Genomic DNA, 18531 nt, shown 5'->3' on the forward strand with positions numbered 1-18531 from the left:
GCTTTTTCAATGGACTCGTTGCTCCATCTTGTGATAGGATCGATTAGCCGTTTTTTTTAAACTCGCCGATTGGCTCGAAAAATCGTGACGGTGTAAAGCCTACTTTCCATCTGTCTCAACAAAAGTCCAATTTGTTTAGAGTGCTGCAGCTGGACGCCTGGCTGTCATCCTCGTACGGGCTCCATCTTCATTTTAGATTAGATTGACAAAATCTTAAATCGCTTCAGGAGCCCTAAACGCTCAGGCTCCTCGACACTTGGCGGATTTCCCGTTTGTTTATTGTCCAGATTGCGGTCTGCTGACCACAGTTTATCAAACGTCACAATCATGAAATTGAAAACTACGTGGGATAGAGCCTTGTGGTCCTCCGAATTATGGAATCCACTTCCGGTTTAGCTTAGCTTTAGCTTTATCTACCTCAACATTGGACATTTCAAACAGCAGCTAAACACATTGCTTAGCAGGTCTTCGAGTAAGGCTAGTTGGTTTGTTTTGATCAGTTGGTGTTTTTCTTGGCTCAAATGTCAAAAGTGTTTCAGTCGTTTCCAAATGTTCTACTATTTAACTGAAAAGTCCAACATGAATTAAATCCATTTACTCACTCGGCTCCCGTATTGAGTCCAGAATCGTCATACTGCTCTCGTATTGATAATTTAATTGTCAAAGTGCTGAAGTTAATGGATGGTTTTTTTTTTTCCCCCCCTCGATAAAGGGACTGAACTTAATTTGGACTCAGGAGGGATCGTTGGCCGCCATTTCCCCCAGAGACTGGGACCGCGGAGAGAGACTCGGGTCTTATCGCCAAGGAGATGCAATCAAGACGTTTCATCTTGAATGCGCGTTCCCACCGCGAGTCTCGGCGAGCTTAGCTGAAGCCTTTGAAGTCCAAGGAGACAGAGTTTTCGCCGCTACGTTTGCCTCGCTGGCTTGAATGTTCACACACTGTGACAGGCGATCACGGCAGCGCGCAGGTCTTGCAAAAGATCAGAGAGCGGCGTCATCCGCGGTAACCTCATCGCGCCCGTACAGACATGTAAACAAGCAGCTCCTGCTTCAGAATATAAAAATAGAAGCCAGCTGGTTTCCCCTGTTTGATCCGACACTCGCGCCCAATAACAAAAGAGCCGAGTGCTTTGGCAGCTTCTGCAAAAGTCCACTCCCGCTGCCTCTGAGGAAAACATCGGGTTACGAGACCGATCCATCTGCAGTAGTGACTCTAATTAGCGAAAGAGTTTGGAGCAGCATAAACTGCGACCGATAATCAGTCCTCTTTCCCTCCATGCAGTGGCCACACTACGCTGACGGTGACCGGGACCAACCTGGACGTGGTGCAGGAGCCGCGGGTCCGAGTCAAATACGCCGGCCGCGAGTCCGTCAACGTGAGTGTGACGTCGGCTAAAGCGCTTGCAATCGACCGCCAAGTGAAAGTTGTTTACGATTGAGCAATGATTATCAAAGGAGATTTCAAGCCGCGGGAGACTCACCGCAAAGCTTGACATTCGACGCGCGATTCATTTTCTTATGATGCTTTTTAGATTTTTTTTTTCTGTACTAATTAACTGGCTCGGAAAATTGAACAAATTGTGACTTTGTGCAGATCAGCACATTTTAGCACGGCTAAGGCTGGAGTTAAACTGCAGTTCTCGAGAACGCTGTGCTGATTTGTATCCAGTTTTTCCCCCCATCTGGAGTCAGGAGTACCGTACCTCAGACAATCCTGAACAGTGGAGGGAATTACAAACAGTTCACAAAAGCAGTCAGTCAGTCAAACCCTGCTGGAAAGCAGAAATGTCGGGAAATTTGGCTGGCGTTAGCGGGAGGGAAGTGAAATGGTCGCTGATGTGCGTTTACTTCAATTTAACATATCTGAATATGAGGAGGTCATTTTGTACCCAGTCACATCCCAATTATAAGGTGTGTACACTTGTGCAAATGTTGTCAACACAAGTCTCATTCATGGTGCAAAATTTTTTAAATGATTTCCCTTGGTCTCATTTTTATTTATTATTTTGGCCTTTGAACAGGAGCGTGTGTATTTGTATCCATTTTATCTCCGCATGCATAAATTGGATGCACTTATGAAGCTGAACATAATCGCGGGTTCTGTTGGAGAGCAAAAAGAGGCCGCATATAGAATGGCGCGCTCCAACATTGCGTACATTTAATATTCAGTCTTTTGCGTTCCTTATGAAAACTATATGAAAGGGGGTTAGCATCACACATTGGCACTAAATATGGATACCATCCAACCGTTAAATGCTCGTCATCAGCGTTCATCACACGGACGCTTCTGAGGTACGCGACTCCCTCAAGTCTAGTCCAGTTCTCATCACGATCCCGCAAAAGTACACGAAGCCGCTAAACGCGCAGTACGACGCGCGCAGACAGCAGTTCGCTGTGAGCCAATTAAACGATGCGTTAATGACGCCAGCCCAGGATTTGAGCTGCTCAATTAATACGGAATGTTTGACAGAACTGCCGGCGGGCTTATAGTCGACCTTTGGCACGTGTCAACTGGCGAGAAAGGGGGTCGCGGACCAATTTAATGAGGGTGGCGGGTTTCATTCACGACTATCTCGAAAACATAGCGTGGATGGCAAAAAAAAAACGAAAAAAAAAACCAAACGAAACATTATAAACGCTTTGAAATACAAAGACGGTGACCTGAAGCCATTCTGGTCAAAAGTTGAGATTAAAAAAAAAAAAAAAAAAAAGCGCTTTGACGCTTCTAATTCCACATGCACAGTTGAAAATGTAAGGTCAGATGGATTTTGAGTAGTTTAATGAGGAAAATAATGAGTTGGTGATAAAAACATCTGTGACAGATATGGTACAAAAAGTACTTCTGAGCAGTTTCTTGCGAGATAAACATGAAGGAAGAGTTCAAAAGATGTGCTTGGAAGTCACCTTGAATACACACGCACACACAATGATACGATGAAGTATCATAAAAGATACTGCGCAAAACGGACTTCGTACAAAGCATATCGCATACTTTAGCCCGTCTGGTCTTTGACGAATGGGACACAAACTGCATCAAATGAATACTTGAACTTTGACAGAAACGCGCGTGAACATTTGCGTATTGAGCTAAGCTACGACAAACTATTACATCAATTACAAGACCAACAAAGAACATTTTACCCCATTTTCCATCAATACAGACTCCCGGCAATCCCCACAATATTTTCAGTTTACTACTCACCAATTCAACAACGAGCGTTTTTTTTTTTGTTTGTCTGCGGAACTAACCTTCCTTCATCTATTTGCTGAGATCACCTCATTCCATATTTTTGTAATCATTCCATAGCACCCGAAGATGACGTCCTGTGCATTTTCCCCAAAACTAAACAATCTGTAAGAATTTTATTTGAAATGTAATAACACGAGATGAGTGTGTCATGATAAACAGGATCATCGTGTGCGGTGTGTTTACTTTTAAGCATTAGTTTAGGCAATTCTGAACACGTTGGTGGTTGTCGATTATTTGCGATTTTTCAACTATTAGCTGTACAAGTTCCCTTAATTTGAGGAGAATTTTTCCACGTATTAAATTGACACTGCTTCTTTGTTTACGTATCAACCGCAGCAAGATAAAGTGTCGGGCAAAACAATGAAACGCGGCACAAGAAGTCACTTCTTCCGACTCCCACATCAGCTTTGGGCGGTTCGATTAAACGGGGCCCAGATTTCACGTAAAGAAAAGAACATCACTCAGTATTCATCATTTTTATGACGCTTGCGTTTGGTGGCACGCGTGGGAAGGCTTTGCAATGTTTGCTGACTTGGATGTGGATCCGACTTGCGCGCAGGTGTGCAAAGTGCTGAACACGACCACCATCAGCTGCTTCGCGCCGTCCCTGCAGTCCGAGTACGACGGCGCTCAAGCGGAGAGCGTGAAGCACGTGGACGAGTTTGGCTTTGTTTTCAACAACGTCCAGGCGCTGCTCACCTACAGCAACAGCGGCTTCGTCTACTACCCCAACCCCTACCTGGAGCCCCTCAGCCTTTCGGGCATCCTGGAGCAGAAACCGGGCGCCCCCATCATCCTAAAAGTACGTGAGTGGGCCAGCGAGATGCTCGCTTGACAACATAAATGACGCTTTGGCTTTGCGGTCGGGTGTTTGAAAATTTAGAGTTACGGTCGGGGGTTAGGGTAGGTTTGGTCTGGACTTGGGTGAGGATTTGGGTGGGGGATTTTATCTGATCAATATCCGCTTGAGTGTTCACCCTTGAGAGTGCATTGATACCAATACCAAGAGTGTTTTGACGTGAAATATCAATGAACACACCAACATCGTAGATAATTGTGAGAGGAGACTTCTCCTTCTTTCCTTTCCTTTCCGACGGACACGATGTCGGAGGACGCTTTTTTTTTTTTTTCCTTTTTCCCCTCCCGCGTGTTCCTTTAATTTCGGGTAGTGAGAATGTTGGTTATCCAACTAAAGGCTGGAGATGATGAACAGTTTCTCCGAAGAATTTACGTCCAGAATATTCCGGTCACTTACGAGTTACAGACAATGGCTGTAGAGAGCGGATCACAAGTGCGAAGGTACAGAGAAAGCACACATCCTTTATCTTGTCAGAAGGGCGGACGACGGGTGCTATCAAACCTGCGGCGCGGGATCGGTGCTTTCCACTTAGACAAAGGCTTTCTGTCTCAACCGTTTCTAGCTGGCAATGGATTATTACATTGCGTCCAGTGTGCACTTCTTCAAGGTTAGCCTACGTGCAGAGGTGCCACCAAGGACGCATCTGGCTACAGAGCAGAGCCCCAATGAGGACATGAAGAAATTATGGACTCATGACCAAACATGGGCATAAGACATACTTCAACGATTATTCAGACCGTTGCCGTAGCGTAGCAACTCCTTCTGGCAAGGAGTATTTACTTGATATCAGATTTTTTTTTTTAGCCTTAACCCACCTTCATGGGTAGGGTGGCAATATTTTGCCTTACTGACATAAAAGTCTACTAAGGGGCCACAATCAAGGAAATAACACTTCTTTTTCGTTTATGGTTAAGTTATATGATAACTTTACTCATTTATAATCTCGTCCCAAACATGGGACGCTGCCCGCGAGAGGGTACTCGGGTTTTGTTAGTAGATCGTCCCGAAAATAGGACCTTGCTCATTAAAGATATATTTTTCAAGGGGGAAAAAAAATGGTATAGCTGTAATCCAACTAGTTTATTACAATTATGTACTGTATGTTGGGTCAGGAAGGAAAGGGAAATAACTCCGTGCTAAATTTGACCAATGCATTATCCTCTCCTGATACCAAATTATGGCTTCAGATTAAAACAATTTAAATATTTGGATATACTGAAAGAAATAATGCGTGAAAATCATGACGTCCCAAAAATGGGACGCCGCCCCTGAATGGGTAAAGTATTGGTCGGTGGTCCTGGCAGCCTTCACGTGGACCCAATGCCTTAAAACGGAGGCCGTTGTTGGGCCGGTTCCCAAAACCTGACATTGGTATTTTCATACCTCCAGTTAAGATTAGTGACTTTGTGTGGCGTTTATGTTCGAGCGACATTGAGGTTTACGTTCGGGTTCGGTTTAGTTAGTGGTTAACTTTGAGCGTTTTTTTTTTTGTTAGGGTGAGGATTCATTTAGGGTTACAGTTAGGTTACGGGTATGTGGGGGGTTGAGGCGAGATTTAGTGGGATAAAGAACAGTTCAGCGTTAGGTTTACAAACTTTCGATTTATGTTGAGATTTGATACGATTTTTTTTCAATATGAAGCAACCAACTTTGACATAGTTTCCTTTATACATTGTAGTGTTCCATTCAGCAAGCAGCAGGTTGCTTGGTAACAGCAGAGTAGGGAGTATCCAATCACAACTGTCCTTGTTTTAAGAGGAGCTGCCATGTTGTTTTCAGACGTTCCCGTTATGCCATTCAACTTGTCAGACACGTACTGGACAACCTATATGCGTCCACGCTAGTTAACGTAGAGTAAAAAAAAAAAATAAAATAAAATAAAAGTCAAATTCTGATTTGCACACCCCATTCGTCTGAAACGAATATCGAGCGGTTGAGTGCTTTTCCCGTCACCGATGACGGCAAAGGCCCAAAGATGGATTATGTTCCTGGGCTATCAAAGTGTCCTTTCAGGGATCAATAAATCAGGACCATGAAGTCATCTTCCATTCACGTTTCAGGGTCACAGCGTCATGGGCGACTTCCTCTGTATTGTGCATTTCCTCCCGGCCCGACAGCGCCAGGTCGTTTTTGATTTGCCGAGGTTTTGGCGAGCGGCATTTGATCGTTTTGTCGTGTATTCGTTCAAATGGATTCTATACGAAAGCCTTTGAAGAGCGGATTAAGGATTAATCGTAAAAGGTAAGGATCGGGGTACACCTTGTATAATCGGGTGGCGTATTCTTCAACAGGGTTGATGAACGGAATTAGCCAACATTTGCACGCTAAACTGAAATTGGAATACAGAGACCGCAATGAATTCAGGGGGTCTTTCAACCGCAAAATGGATTTTCAAGAATAAGGCCGGATCATTTCTCATTGCAACAATCATTTATATGCTAATGACATTCGGCCGTAATCAAATTAGCAGCCGCAGGGATGTATCTGCTGCTGCACAGTCAGAAAATAAATCTTGCTGTGGTGTGTTCAGCTATTTTGTTCATTTCAGGGTCGTAACCTGGTTCCATCGGCGTCGGGCGGGGCCCGGCTGAACTACACGGTCCTGATCGGGGACACGCCCTGCTCCCTCACAGTGTCCGACACCCAGTTACTCTGCGAGCCGCCCAACCTCACCGGCCAGCACAAAGTCCTGGTCGGTCTTGCCGAGCCGCCGTCCGCCATTGTGTCTGCTTGCTCGCCTGCGTGGCGGGGGATGCGGGTCACCGCACGTCCGCCGTCTTTTCTGGGTCAACCGAAGGCTTTGTCTCTTGTCGTTGCGTGTCATTTACGGTCCGCCGGCCCGCCCGTTGCAGCAGCACTTTGCCCCGCAGAATTATCGACACGTGCACTTGCGCAAATTGAGAAAAGACCTTCAAAACCAACAACCAGCGACAGCAAAACAAGTCTCGAGCGAATAAAGTTTGCCAAAAACTCAGTCAACTTGGTCCAGAGGCTAAACAAACGATCCATGGCTGTCTTGTATTTTTCCTGCAACAGCATCGTTTATTAGGGGATTTTTAATGTTTTTTTTTTTAAATTGATGGCCAATAAAGATTTGATCACCCCCCATGAGGGAGAGCGTTGCTAGCGGGCATTCTCTTGTTTTCAAATCTGCCGTAAACAAAACAAAAACAAAAACAAAAAAAAATCTATTATTCTGTAAAAGCACAAAGCACAAAGATTTATTATGAATTGCATCCAATCTAACATGAAACCTTTCAATCAATGAGACAGCTTGTCTTCAAATCAATAAATTGCTGATAGTAGCTGGCGTCAATGGTATTGCATTATCCGTACAAAGGTTGCTCGGCGAATTTGTTCCTACAGTGGTAACAGAGCCCAAATTTGTACGTAGCGGCTATAAAAGGTCAACACGCTCCCGTTTGAATCCGTCCATCCATTTTCTTCGCCACTTATCCTGACGAGGGTCGGAGCCTATTCCAGATGTCAACGGGCAGGAGGCGGGGTTACACCCTGAACTGGTCGCCAGCCAATCGTGGGGCACGTGGAGACAAACACCCACACTCACAATCACACCGACGAGGCAATTTAGAGTGTGCAATTATATTGTTACATATTTTTGGGGTATGGGAGGAAACCGGAGTGCCCGGAGAAAACCCACGCGGGCATGGAGGAGAGCACACAAACTCCGCACATGCGGGTCTGGGATCGAATCCAGCGCTTGGCCGCAACCGGCACTGGATTGTTCCTTCTCGTGCCCCGTCTTGAGATATCCTTGCGCCACCGCGTGAGAAAGTCCTTTGCGAGGCTTTCAAAAAACGAACCCCGTCCCTTTTTTTTTTTTTTGGGGCAACTTTGACCGGATTTTTCTTTAGTTGTGTCACACTATTCTGCGTTGACTTGGCCAGGTCCAAGTGGGAGGACTTCATATCTCTCCGGGCGAAGTCCACATCCACTCCGACAGCTTGCTGACGCTGCCCGCCATCGTGAGCATCACTGCCGGCGGGGGGCTGCTCCTGGTGGTGGTGGTCATCGTCCTGCTGGCCTACAGGCGCAAGTCGCACGAGAACGACCTGACACTGAAGCGTCTGCAGCTGCAGATGGACAACCTCGAGTCTCGCGTGGCTCTGGAGTGCAAGGAGGGTGAGCGACGCTCGGCACGGGAGGGCGTGCGACTTTTCGCAATCCAGATCTTTCTTGTTTTTGTTCCCGTTGTCAACTGAGAGAGAAGCTAAATTTAGCCCGCTTTGTCAGTAGTATTAGCAGCCTACCGTCTAGCAAACACTTTTGCTCCACGAAACGGCAAAATGGAAAAAAAAAAAATCAAATACCTGTACACAACTAACCATCACGCATGCCCCTCAGTCGATATTCGTTTCGATTATAGGCGATTGTCAAAAAAAATAATGGTGATGACTGCCATTATTTTGCCATTAGCGGCAGAGATGAGCCCCTTTCACTCTCAGCTGACCGCGTCGGGGCGAATGGATGCTTTCACACAGCCGTGGGGCATCCCACAGTAAGATAATCACTTTTATGCCGCGTATTAAACACTTGACAGCATTTCTTTCAAAACAACGCAGTGGCACAAGTGAGTCTTACACGTCTCGTTCCGATTGCACAGCCTTCCCTAGCGCACAAAATGTTCTTGCCTCCTCGCCGCTTATCCCAAAAAAGTGACCTGAAAATACTGAACGTGCTTCCGTACTTTGTAAAGCTTTCGCAGAGCTGCAGACGGACATCAACGAGCTGACGAGCGACCTGGACCGAGCAGGCATCCCGTACCTGGACTACCGCACTTACGCTATGAGGGTTCTGTTCCCCGGCATCGACGACCACCCTGTGCTCAGAGACCTGGAGGTGACCTTTTAAAGCCTTTGCGTCTCGACCTTACGGCTCCGCTACACAACCGAGGAGGCGGCTCAAGTATTTTTGGTCACGGCTGTCAAAGTGTAGTCAAACATTAGCAAAGGCTCGGCGGCGCTCGGCGGTTTGTCTTGCGTTTGTTTCAAGTCGCAACAGCTGCTGAGTTTTGCAGGCTCAGCGAATCCAAGCAGTGCAGCCGAACCTGCCACCGCGTCTGCCAATCCATCTCATCTCTCCAAACTTTGAAAAGGATACTTTGCGGAGTTATTTTAAGGCAGTACTTGATGTGTATCCCCAGACCCCCCCCCACCCCCCCCACCCCTTTGGAGTCTGTCTAGGCATCTTATATAACAGCACGCCTGTAGCCATGAGCATTTAAAAAAAGGGTTTAGGAGGAAAAGCAGGAATTAGCTGGTGGCTAGTCCAAGGTGAAAACAAGCACTATTAAAAAAAACAAGGACACAATTAAACGAAAACACATATTTGGAGCAATTATATTCATCCTCGTTTACAAGAGCACAAGATAAAATGTTGATTTGAATTGAAGCTTTTGCGCATGAGCTCATTTAAAACGAAAACAAACAAAAAAAAAAACAACAACCCCGAGCAAAGCCTGATGGGGGAGCCTGATGTGAAAATATTAAGCAAAGGACGGGAACTTTACATTACCGCCACCGGCAGCGCTGGAGTGGAAGTGCAAGTCATGTTTGCGCAAAATTCGGGATGTGGACGTGTAGGAACACTTATGATCAAATATATCATACACATATCCGTTGAAGACCATGGAAAGTCAATATTTTGAGACCCCGCAGAGAAGTGCTGCTAACATTGTCAAATTTGATTGATTCAAATAAATAATGGAGAAGAATCAAGCCGTTACCCACCCGGGTTGTCAAGGGACTTTCCACACCGTGATGAGCGCCGCTAGCCAACCGCTAACTCCCGAATTAACATACTTGGGCCGAGTGAGAAAAACTAAGTAACTCGCCATTGCAGCACTGATGCCAACCAAGACGCTCACGTTTTTATAGAGTGGGGGGGGGGGGGGGAGAGACTTGTCGCTGGGCCCCCTTTAGCTACATCCCCCCAAAAATCTGAACACTAAAATGCTGAAAAAGCTCAACGTTACAGTTCCAAAAATGAGTATTACAGCGAACGTTTTCAGCAATTATCTTCAAACATATTAAGAAACAAATCTCTGGAGTCACGTTAAATGGTCTTTAAATTCCTAATGGCAAACTGCTAAAGGGAAAACTGGTCTTGATCTGCGCTTATAACCAACCAGCAGTTTACATTCTCACGCAATCTGTTGTGTCTCCATCCTGAGGGAGATTTCCGTTGTGCGATATCACCGGTATGGATCCAAAAAGCTTTCAAACGCAATCTTTTTGCAATTTTATCTAACGAGCGCGCAGGTGCCGGGGAGCGGACAGGCGAGCGTGGAGAAAGCCTTGAAGCAGTTTGCGCAGCTGGTCAACAACAAAGTCTTCCTGCTGGCTTTCATCCGCACGCTGGAGCTGCAGCGCTCGTTCTCCATGCGGGACCGCGGCTACGTGGCCTCGCTCATCATGACGGCGCTACAGGGGCGGCTGGAGTACGCCACCGACATCCTCAAGCACCTCCTCTCGGACCTGATAGAGCGCAACCTGGAAAGCAAGAACCACCCCAAGCTGCTGCTGCGCAGGTAAAACGGCGGAATCCACCGTCACCGATAAGTCGTGCCGTCAACGTATCGTCAATTCATGGCTTGATGCTAGCTCAGTCTTGCTCGTGTCGCACTTTTGTCGAAACTGAAACCTAGTTATGGGACTATTAATCCCAAATACATGAATTATGAATGGCCACGTGTGAGAATAGCACTTGTGCACGTTCGTGAGGGTCTCGTGTGGGTGAGATTCATCAAGTGAGACTGCATCAACTATCGCAAGCACTTATAACATTACAAACTCTGTTTTACTGAAATAGAATAATTTCCCGCTGCACATTTAGAGGATGTCCCAGGGCCCGCTCAATGCGCCGCGCCACAACCGGTTGCCAGTCACTGGATATCCGCTTCCGACTGGGGCCCATTTGGGTGAATCCTGCAGCCCGAGCTTATCGGAGGACAAGCCCTGGCATTCGTCCAAAACGGCTATTTCCAAACCAAATTATCCAACTTCTCGATCAATCGAGGGCACGGGACGGGCCCCTGAGCCTTCGCGTGAAGCTGCTCAAGTTAGCGTTCCCTCAGAATCGGCTTGAATGGCCGAGTATGGAACAACACACAAGGAATTTGTCTCCGGCAGTCGGTGCCGCCCTGGTGCGACATTCAGAACAAAGAACAGTGTGACTCCCCCCCCCGCCCCCCCGCCCCCTTCACAAATAGCTCAGAGCTGTTTTTTTTTTGTTTTTTTTTAAATGGTGCTGGAAGTTCCTCCAGCTCCGGGGTCAGACCTTCTTGAAGCCATTTTCACAATGATGTGATCGATAAAAGTTCTCACGATTGGTCAGTAAAGTCCAAATCAAGACCGTAGGCCGAATTTGTACCATCTCCCGCATATTTGGAACAGGGCGAAGAGTATTGTACTCTTATGAGGGCCATCCAGGAACAGAATCACGCATGATCTAAACCGGCCTTGATCGCTGGCGCTCATCTTGTGAGCATTGTTCCTTCCTTGGATGCGTAACTGGGCCAGGTTTCCATCAGGCCAGCCTCTCTTCAGCAGCGTGTAACCGCCATTTGGGAACCCGAGAGAACGGCCCGCCTGAGCAAACAGGTGAACGACAGCCTCGGTCCCAGTGACGGAAAGAGTCACGGCGGACTGGAACGGGATGACAACCTAATGGAGGAGAGCGACGACGGCGGCGGCGGCGGCGGCGGCGGAGCCCTTGTCAGTCTCGCTTATCTTTCACGCGCCACTCATGAAATATTCGTCGGCTTCTTCCGCCGTCACCTTTTCGGCAATCTCCAGATTGTTTCCCCAGCGGCGAGGACGGCCTGCTGAATGCCTAATGACTCGTTTCCTCGCCACGTGGGCTCCGTCAATCCGAAGCGGAGCTCATTAAAAACGAGTAAACACGGAGCACGAAGACATCTGGACGCACGTTCAGGCAGCGGAGTGGCGACGCGAAGCCGTCACTCCTGGAGAAGATCAACACGCACGCGCACACAAAAACCAGAGAAAAGCCGAGCACTTGCGCTCTTTAGAGGTCCAGCAAGAGAATTCAGGATCCTATTTTCATCCTGAAGGGTACACGTTGGGTCTAGAGGCTGCGTCTGACACTGTCAGCCTCTTCTATATTGAATTATGGAAAAAAAAAAAAAAAAAAAAATTGACTAAGAGCACTTTAAAGTCTCCAGCGGAAATGACGCCCCGAGCCCAAACTCTCCGTCTTTGCTTCGCAGAACTGAGTCGGTGGCGGAGAAGATGCTGACCAACTGGTTTGCCTTCCTGCTCCATAAATTTCTCAAGGTAAGAAAAGATTTGCGTCACGACTGCGCAGTACACGCGAGGAAAGCATTTTTTTTTTTTTTTTTCAGTCATCGAAATTATTTGTACTGCGCCACTCTGGCATCCCTCCGTTGAAGGACTACGTCAGTGCCGGTCGACAACGACTGACTTGTGTGGGCCAACAACCATCGAAAGAATACAATTTCTTTATTTTTTTGGGTCCCCACACGCAGAATTTAAAGGTTGCCAATGGCTCGCAATGAACCCGTTTAAGAATATTTTGTCAGACAGCAACAAAAACTACACTCAATCACTGCCGTGCCAGTTGAATTGTTTTATACGATACATTTATACAATTTTATCGACACTACTAAGTTGACAGCCCATAGTATGACTGCATTAGCAAGGGCATGGTTTGCATTTGTCAATTTGTATTTATAAATTACTATATTGAAACCCATTCGAGTTCAGAAAGAGTGATGTGCACTAATAATTCATTCGAATTTTATATCTGCAGTGTAACAAACTATCCATCCCCGTTATGAAATGGTCATCTTCGCCGCTTTTGACCGTTTGGGATGGTCTTTTTGGAAAACCTTTTTCAAATTTAAGGCTGCTTTATGTGTTGGCATAGTTGGGCTTCAGATTATTTCCAGGTTTGAAATTGGGCCCCGGGGTTACTCAAAATTTGGGAATGCCCGGCTTAACACATCAGAAAGTCAAAAAATGGCGACCACTCCAAGCTGTTGACGTCCATAAACGTCTCGTTTTATCTGCATTAAAGGAGGAGTGAGGAAATCAGAGCATTCAAATTTGAGAGTATGAAACAATTTGGACTCGCAGAAAAAGAGTTTAAAAACTTTTAGTCTCTCCATTTTGTCTGCAATTTCCTCACTGGCGAGTTTTTTTTTTTTTTTTGTGGTGAACGTCATTATCTGGCTAATTGTGCTTGCTGAGGTTTAACGCAAGCAGAGTTTGATTATTTTGCTCTTTGGCGACTTGCACAAAGGAGCTTTTGAATATGAGAGGATGGCGATTTGCTCCTAAATGTTTGTATAATCGGTCCCCAACACCCGACTTTCGAAAGGGAAACGCTGTCGTAAAATGAGGACTTCCTGTATTTGATGAAGTTATTGCATTCTAATGCCTTTCCCGTGACGCAATACAGTTTACGTAGCTTCCCGTCTCGTCAGTTTAAGGTTCAGCAGTCCAAAACGCATTTTCTCAAAGCCGTGCCTGGGTTCAAAGTCTTCCACTGGCCAAAATGTTTGATGCCTTTCGCGATGCTGACAATCTTCCCGTCTGACCTCATCTCCTGCCTTCCCTTTTCTGCTTCTACGTCGGACGCGGGCGCCCGTCCAAAACGAAAAGGAGTCCGCCGGCGAGCCCCTCTTCATGCTGTTCTGTGCCATCAAACAGCAAATGGAGAAGGGACCCATCGACGCCGTTACGGGCGAGGCGCGTTACTCTCTCAGCGAGGACAAACTCATCCGGCAGCAGACGGAATACAAGATGCTGGTGAGTCGCAAAGCCCGGGAAAATGCTGGGGAAAAAAAAAAGACAAACTGGAACAGGTTGACAATTTTTATCGTCAGGAATTTCAGGTCGAGTACACAAATGCATCTCACGGCTTACGGCGGCGAAATGCACGACTGAAACGACCGAATCTTTTTCAGAATGGACCGGAGTAATCGGTACCCCCTCCCCACCCCCTACAAATGACTTCTACCATGCGTGTTGTTGTCATTTGCGACTGAAACGCTGTACAGAACTCGGAGACGACAATATCGGCCTTTGCAAAACTGTTAGCATTTGCGATTAGCATTTTAGATGAAAAAAAGATTTTAGCAGACTCGTGCATCGTGTCACGTGTCTTCTACACGTCCAATCGTGTCTTCAAAATCACTTCCAGATGCATTTTGGCCCAGTTGCGTTCCTCTGCAACAAACAAACAGTTGCTAAGCGATTCCGGGCAGCACAAATATGCTTTTATGAACACTTTTGATTGCCTTGGGGGAAGACATTTTTGCGCTGAACAATTTCGGTGGTTGAATTTGTTTTTCTTACGCCGCAAGATGCACTCTTCCCCACGTGCAGGACGTCATATTAGGGACTGGAAGTTGTAAATGTAACAGATGTATGAGAGAAGGCGATGTGACGCGGGTGTTAACGTCTTAAATCCCCGAAGGCTGCCACGGATTTTTGCATCAAGCTCTCTTGGATCGAGAAGGCGTGACGACGCGTTGCAATGCTTCTTCCTCGTTTTGCTATTCCAAAACGATGCCGCGGTCGGCGTCCTTTGCTTTCACACCTTTGGAGGCGGCGATGGGGGCGTGGGGGCTTGTTTTTTTTTGTTCACAGGGTGCGGGAGGGCAGGGGTCACGTCGCTCACAAAGAAAGAGAGAGACAAAAGGAGGTGGAGAACAGAGAACAAATTGGCATTTGGTCAATACCGAAAATAGACCATTTGTAAAGGCCGTAATCAACTCGGAGCCTTCAAAGGTCAGAGGACAAAAGTGTTTCGCGTCTACATCAATCAATGAAGAAGACGACGTTTACACAAATATTATCCAGGTGGCGCTTTAGAAAATAGTTGAATTCATTTGTTGCCGCTGGGCGTGACCCAACTCCCATCCTTTCTGGACTATAAGCCGCACCTGATTATAAGCCTCACCCGGTACATTTTTAAAGGAAAAACCATTTTGTACATACATAAGCTGCACCCGTCGATAAGCCGCACGTGCCCAGATTGAAACAGGAGATATTTACAAAGGAAGACGGTACAGAGAAAGAGTTTTCAAAGTTTTAATAATATACCTTAGCTGTTCTTTCCAAGCAGTGCCTGCGATGCGGCAGAAACACAGCAACAATACGGTAGTAACACAGCACTAATAGGGCATACCGGTAAAAATCACTGAGGCGCAGCAGCAACACGGTTCAGGCTACCTGCTTTTATTACCTCTGAAAGCTTTTTTTCGTCTCTTTGAATTGCTCCAGTTCTTCCCGCTGCCATTGCCAGCATCTCACCATCAATTCACTGATGCCAAGTTTACGTGCAGTTTCCTTCTTTATCTTCCAGCTCGATTGCTTTTGACTTGAAAACTGCGTCACGTGCATTTCTTCTTGCATTTTCCATGATGCGGGTGTGTTCGTGCTAATTTTATTCACGCACAAAAAGCGCAAATTTGCATTAAACTTGCGTATTCCACCTGTCTCACTCTTAGCTTTTCTGCTCGAGCGCCCCTGGTGGCCGTTAGGAAAAAAAAAAATGCATAAATCAGCCGCATCGTTGTATAAGCCGCACGGGTGAACGCGTGTGACAAACGTCGCGGCTTATAGTCTGGAAAAGACGGTAGTTACTGTACTAGGTTGAGGGTACAAATACTTCTCTACACAGAGTCAGGTAGCTTTCAATAGTTTTTTTTCTTAAACAATCAGTGTTTCAAAACTGGATTTATCTGGATCACCTTTGCCCGATATATTTCCATTTGTTTAATGATCTTAAAGAAAAATGGATTTCAGATGAGGGCAAATACTTTTTCACAACATTGTACATTTTGTAGACTCCTGGACAGGAGAACAGAACTCAACAGCCCGATAGGTTTTTTTTTTTTTTTTTTTTTTTGCGCGTTGGTGAAGTTTAAGACACGCTCGCAGAATTTGTTTGCTGTACAAGAACAGCGGGAGCGTCTAATAACTGCTGCTGCTTTTGATTTTGCTTTCCTGCCAAGGTTAGCGAACGCTTTGTCTGACATTTCGAGAAAAATCCAAATTTACCGACAGGCGTGTCTGGGCTGTGTTTTCTTTTCTTTTTCTCGCCCCGTCAAGAAATTCATCGAATTGGACAAGGCAGAGGTCTGGGTCTGCATACTTTAGTCCAAATAACGACATAAATGGGATGACAAAAAACGAGTCATAAGTGCACCCAAACGGTTCTGGCAACGTCTTAGAAACGTTGATGCGGTCCATCGGCTGGCTTAATATGCAGCTGCCCCTTCCGCACCCGTCCGTCAGCGTAATTAACTTTTCTTCGAGGCTTAAAAGTTTCGGCTGGCGACGGGATGACACCTTTGCGATCCCGGTGTCAGGCGGACCGAGTGTCTCATTACTACTTTAAAGCTTCTGCCATAGCTGCAGAGCGACACGCCGGAGGTGTGAAATTACATTTCCGCTCCTGAGATTCCCTCTACCGGGACACTCTGGGGACGGAAAGGACTTCGCCGGCGAGTAACGGACGCCTCCTTTCTCTGCCCGTCTGTCCCGTCTGGCCAGACGCTGAGCTGTGTGAACCCCGACAACGAGAACAGCCCGGAGATCGCCGTCAAGGTCCTCAACTGCGACACCATAACCCAAGTCAAGGAGAAGATCCTCGACGCCGTGTACAAGAACACGCCCTGCTCCCAGCGACCGCGAGCTAACGACATGGACCTCGGTGAGAATCCTGGAAACCGTGGCTAGGCGCCGCTTAGCTTCTGAGATCTGACGAGATCGGGCGTTCTCAGGCTAGCGAGGCCGTAAACTGATGGTACAAATTAATAATATACGGATATACAATTAGTAAATGTGACTGCACTTGCGACGCCGACACACTTCATGGCTCAAATTGGATGCCAGTGGCTATTTTTTTTTTTTTTTTTTTTTTGTGATTTTCACCACACACTTCCGACTACTTCCTTATACCATACATGCATCCTCAGTTTCTCAGTGTCAGGTAGAGACTACACGACTTCCAACATGTCGGCATTTCTCCCTCTCATCATCGGCAAGATCATGTAAAAACCGTACTCATCTCAAATCACTGCCATCTACTGGTGGCTGTTTGTCATGACAGTTATGTTGAAGCTTGAATTTCACCGATGAGCTGGGCAAAAAAACCTGTTCCACGCTTACTGGGAGAAAAACGGACATGAATATATTCATCATCAGTTACAGTAAACCTTTGGCCCTTGGCTGTAGCTTAAACGTAAAAACTGTTCTCATCTCAAATCCAAAGCAATGCAATACCGCCATCTACTGGTGGCTGTTTGTCATTACTGTTGTGTTGAAGCTTGAATTTCACCGATGAGCTGGGCAGAAAACCTCTTCCACGCTTACTGGGAGAAAAACGGACATGAATATATTCATCACTGGTTAGAGTTCATCTTTGGATTCCGTTTGACAAACATAAACAGCCACGGTCACGCAAAAGTGTTAGAAAATGAAAAATGAAAAAAACTTCACTTATCGTCAGATAATATAAGATAAGATCACTTATCGTTAAGACCAAATGAGGCAACCAAGACCCCGTGGCGGTGGTTCGACTGCAACGGCAGCACGCTAACTCGTCGCGCGACGATCGCGAGGACCGAGTCGATCTGTGAGCCGGGCGCGACGTTTCAACCGTCACAACTCAGATGCGACGCCTTCCCGATTGGTTTTCTCCCCGCGCCGCAGAGTGGCGTCAGGGCAGGACGGCTCGCGTGGTCCTTCAGGATGAAGACATCACCACCAAGATCGACGGCGACTGGAAGAGACTCAACACGCTGCTACACTACCAGGTCTTTTTTTTTTTTTTGTTAGCTGACCGGGATTCTTTTTGCATCCTTCACGAAGAACAAATCATGATTCAGTTTTATTCATTGCATGTTGTTTCACAATTTCTTCCTTCGGGTTCGATGCACAGGCAGGGTTAGGTCGGCCTTTGAAAGAGAATTTCACTTCCTTTGCTGGCCAAATGTTGGTGTTGACTCACCGGTTGGAGCCAAACCAACGCTGGAAGTCGCTCAAGTTCAAACAGCACAAAGAAATCCCCCAAAAATGTGAAAAAAACGTTTTGACTGTTGAGGAAATGACCTCGTCTCATCTGGCAAAAGCGCAGTTTTGCTCTTTCAATTTTTAATCCACTCGCAGTTGTGGAAACACTCATTCACAGTCATTCGCTTGAAAACGAGTGTTCATATTTGTATTTGTTGCATTTGTTTACACATTTCTTTGCAAACACTGACCGGCTTGGACCCCGGGTGGGCAAACTTTCCTCATCAAGCGTCATGTTTGAGTTCCATTTGTAGAAAAGGTACAAAATAGTTTTTCAAAGGTACAAAAAGAAACAAAAGGTAAAATGTGTGTGTTGAATGTAAATGTAG

General features: G+C 46.4%; 1 protein-coding gene across 3 annotated transcripts in view; it reads left to right on the plus strand.

The window, feature by feature from the left end:
* LOC133507085 (plexin-A2-like) overlaps positions 1–18531 on the plus strand; it is a 98753-nt gene that overhangs the window by 69905 nt on the left and 10317 nt on the right. For all 3 annotated transcript variants that reach the window (XM_061831703.1, XM_061831702.1, XM_061831704.1), the window contains 10 exons: positions 1286–1379; positions 3813–4055; positions 6661–6804; positions 8021–8255; positions 8830–8972; positions 10394–10662; positions 12364–12430; positions 13781–13927; positions 16682–16841; positions 17843–17946. In XM_061831703.1, the coding sequence (XP_061687687.1) occupies positions 1286–1379; positions 3813–4055; positions 6661–6804; positions 8021–8255; positions 8830–8972; positions 10394–10662; positions 12364–12430; positions 13781–13927; positions 16682–16841; positions 17843–17946 (1606 nt within the window). The remainder of the gene's footprint in view (positions 1–1285; positions 1380–3812; positions 4056–6660; positions 6805–8020; positions 8256–8829; positions 8973–10393; positions 10663–12363; positions 12431–13780; positions 13928–16681; positions 16842–17842; positions 17947–18531) is intronic.

Source organism: Syngnathoides biaculeatus, chromosome 10 (assembly GCF_019802595.1).
Source record: "Syngnathoides biaculeatus isolate LvHL_M chromosome 10, ASM1980259v1, whole genome shotgun sequence".
NCBI classification, from domain to species: Eukaryota; Metazoa; Chordata; class Actinopteri; order Syngnathiformes; family Syngnathidae; genus Syngnathoides; species Syngnathoides biaculeatus.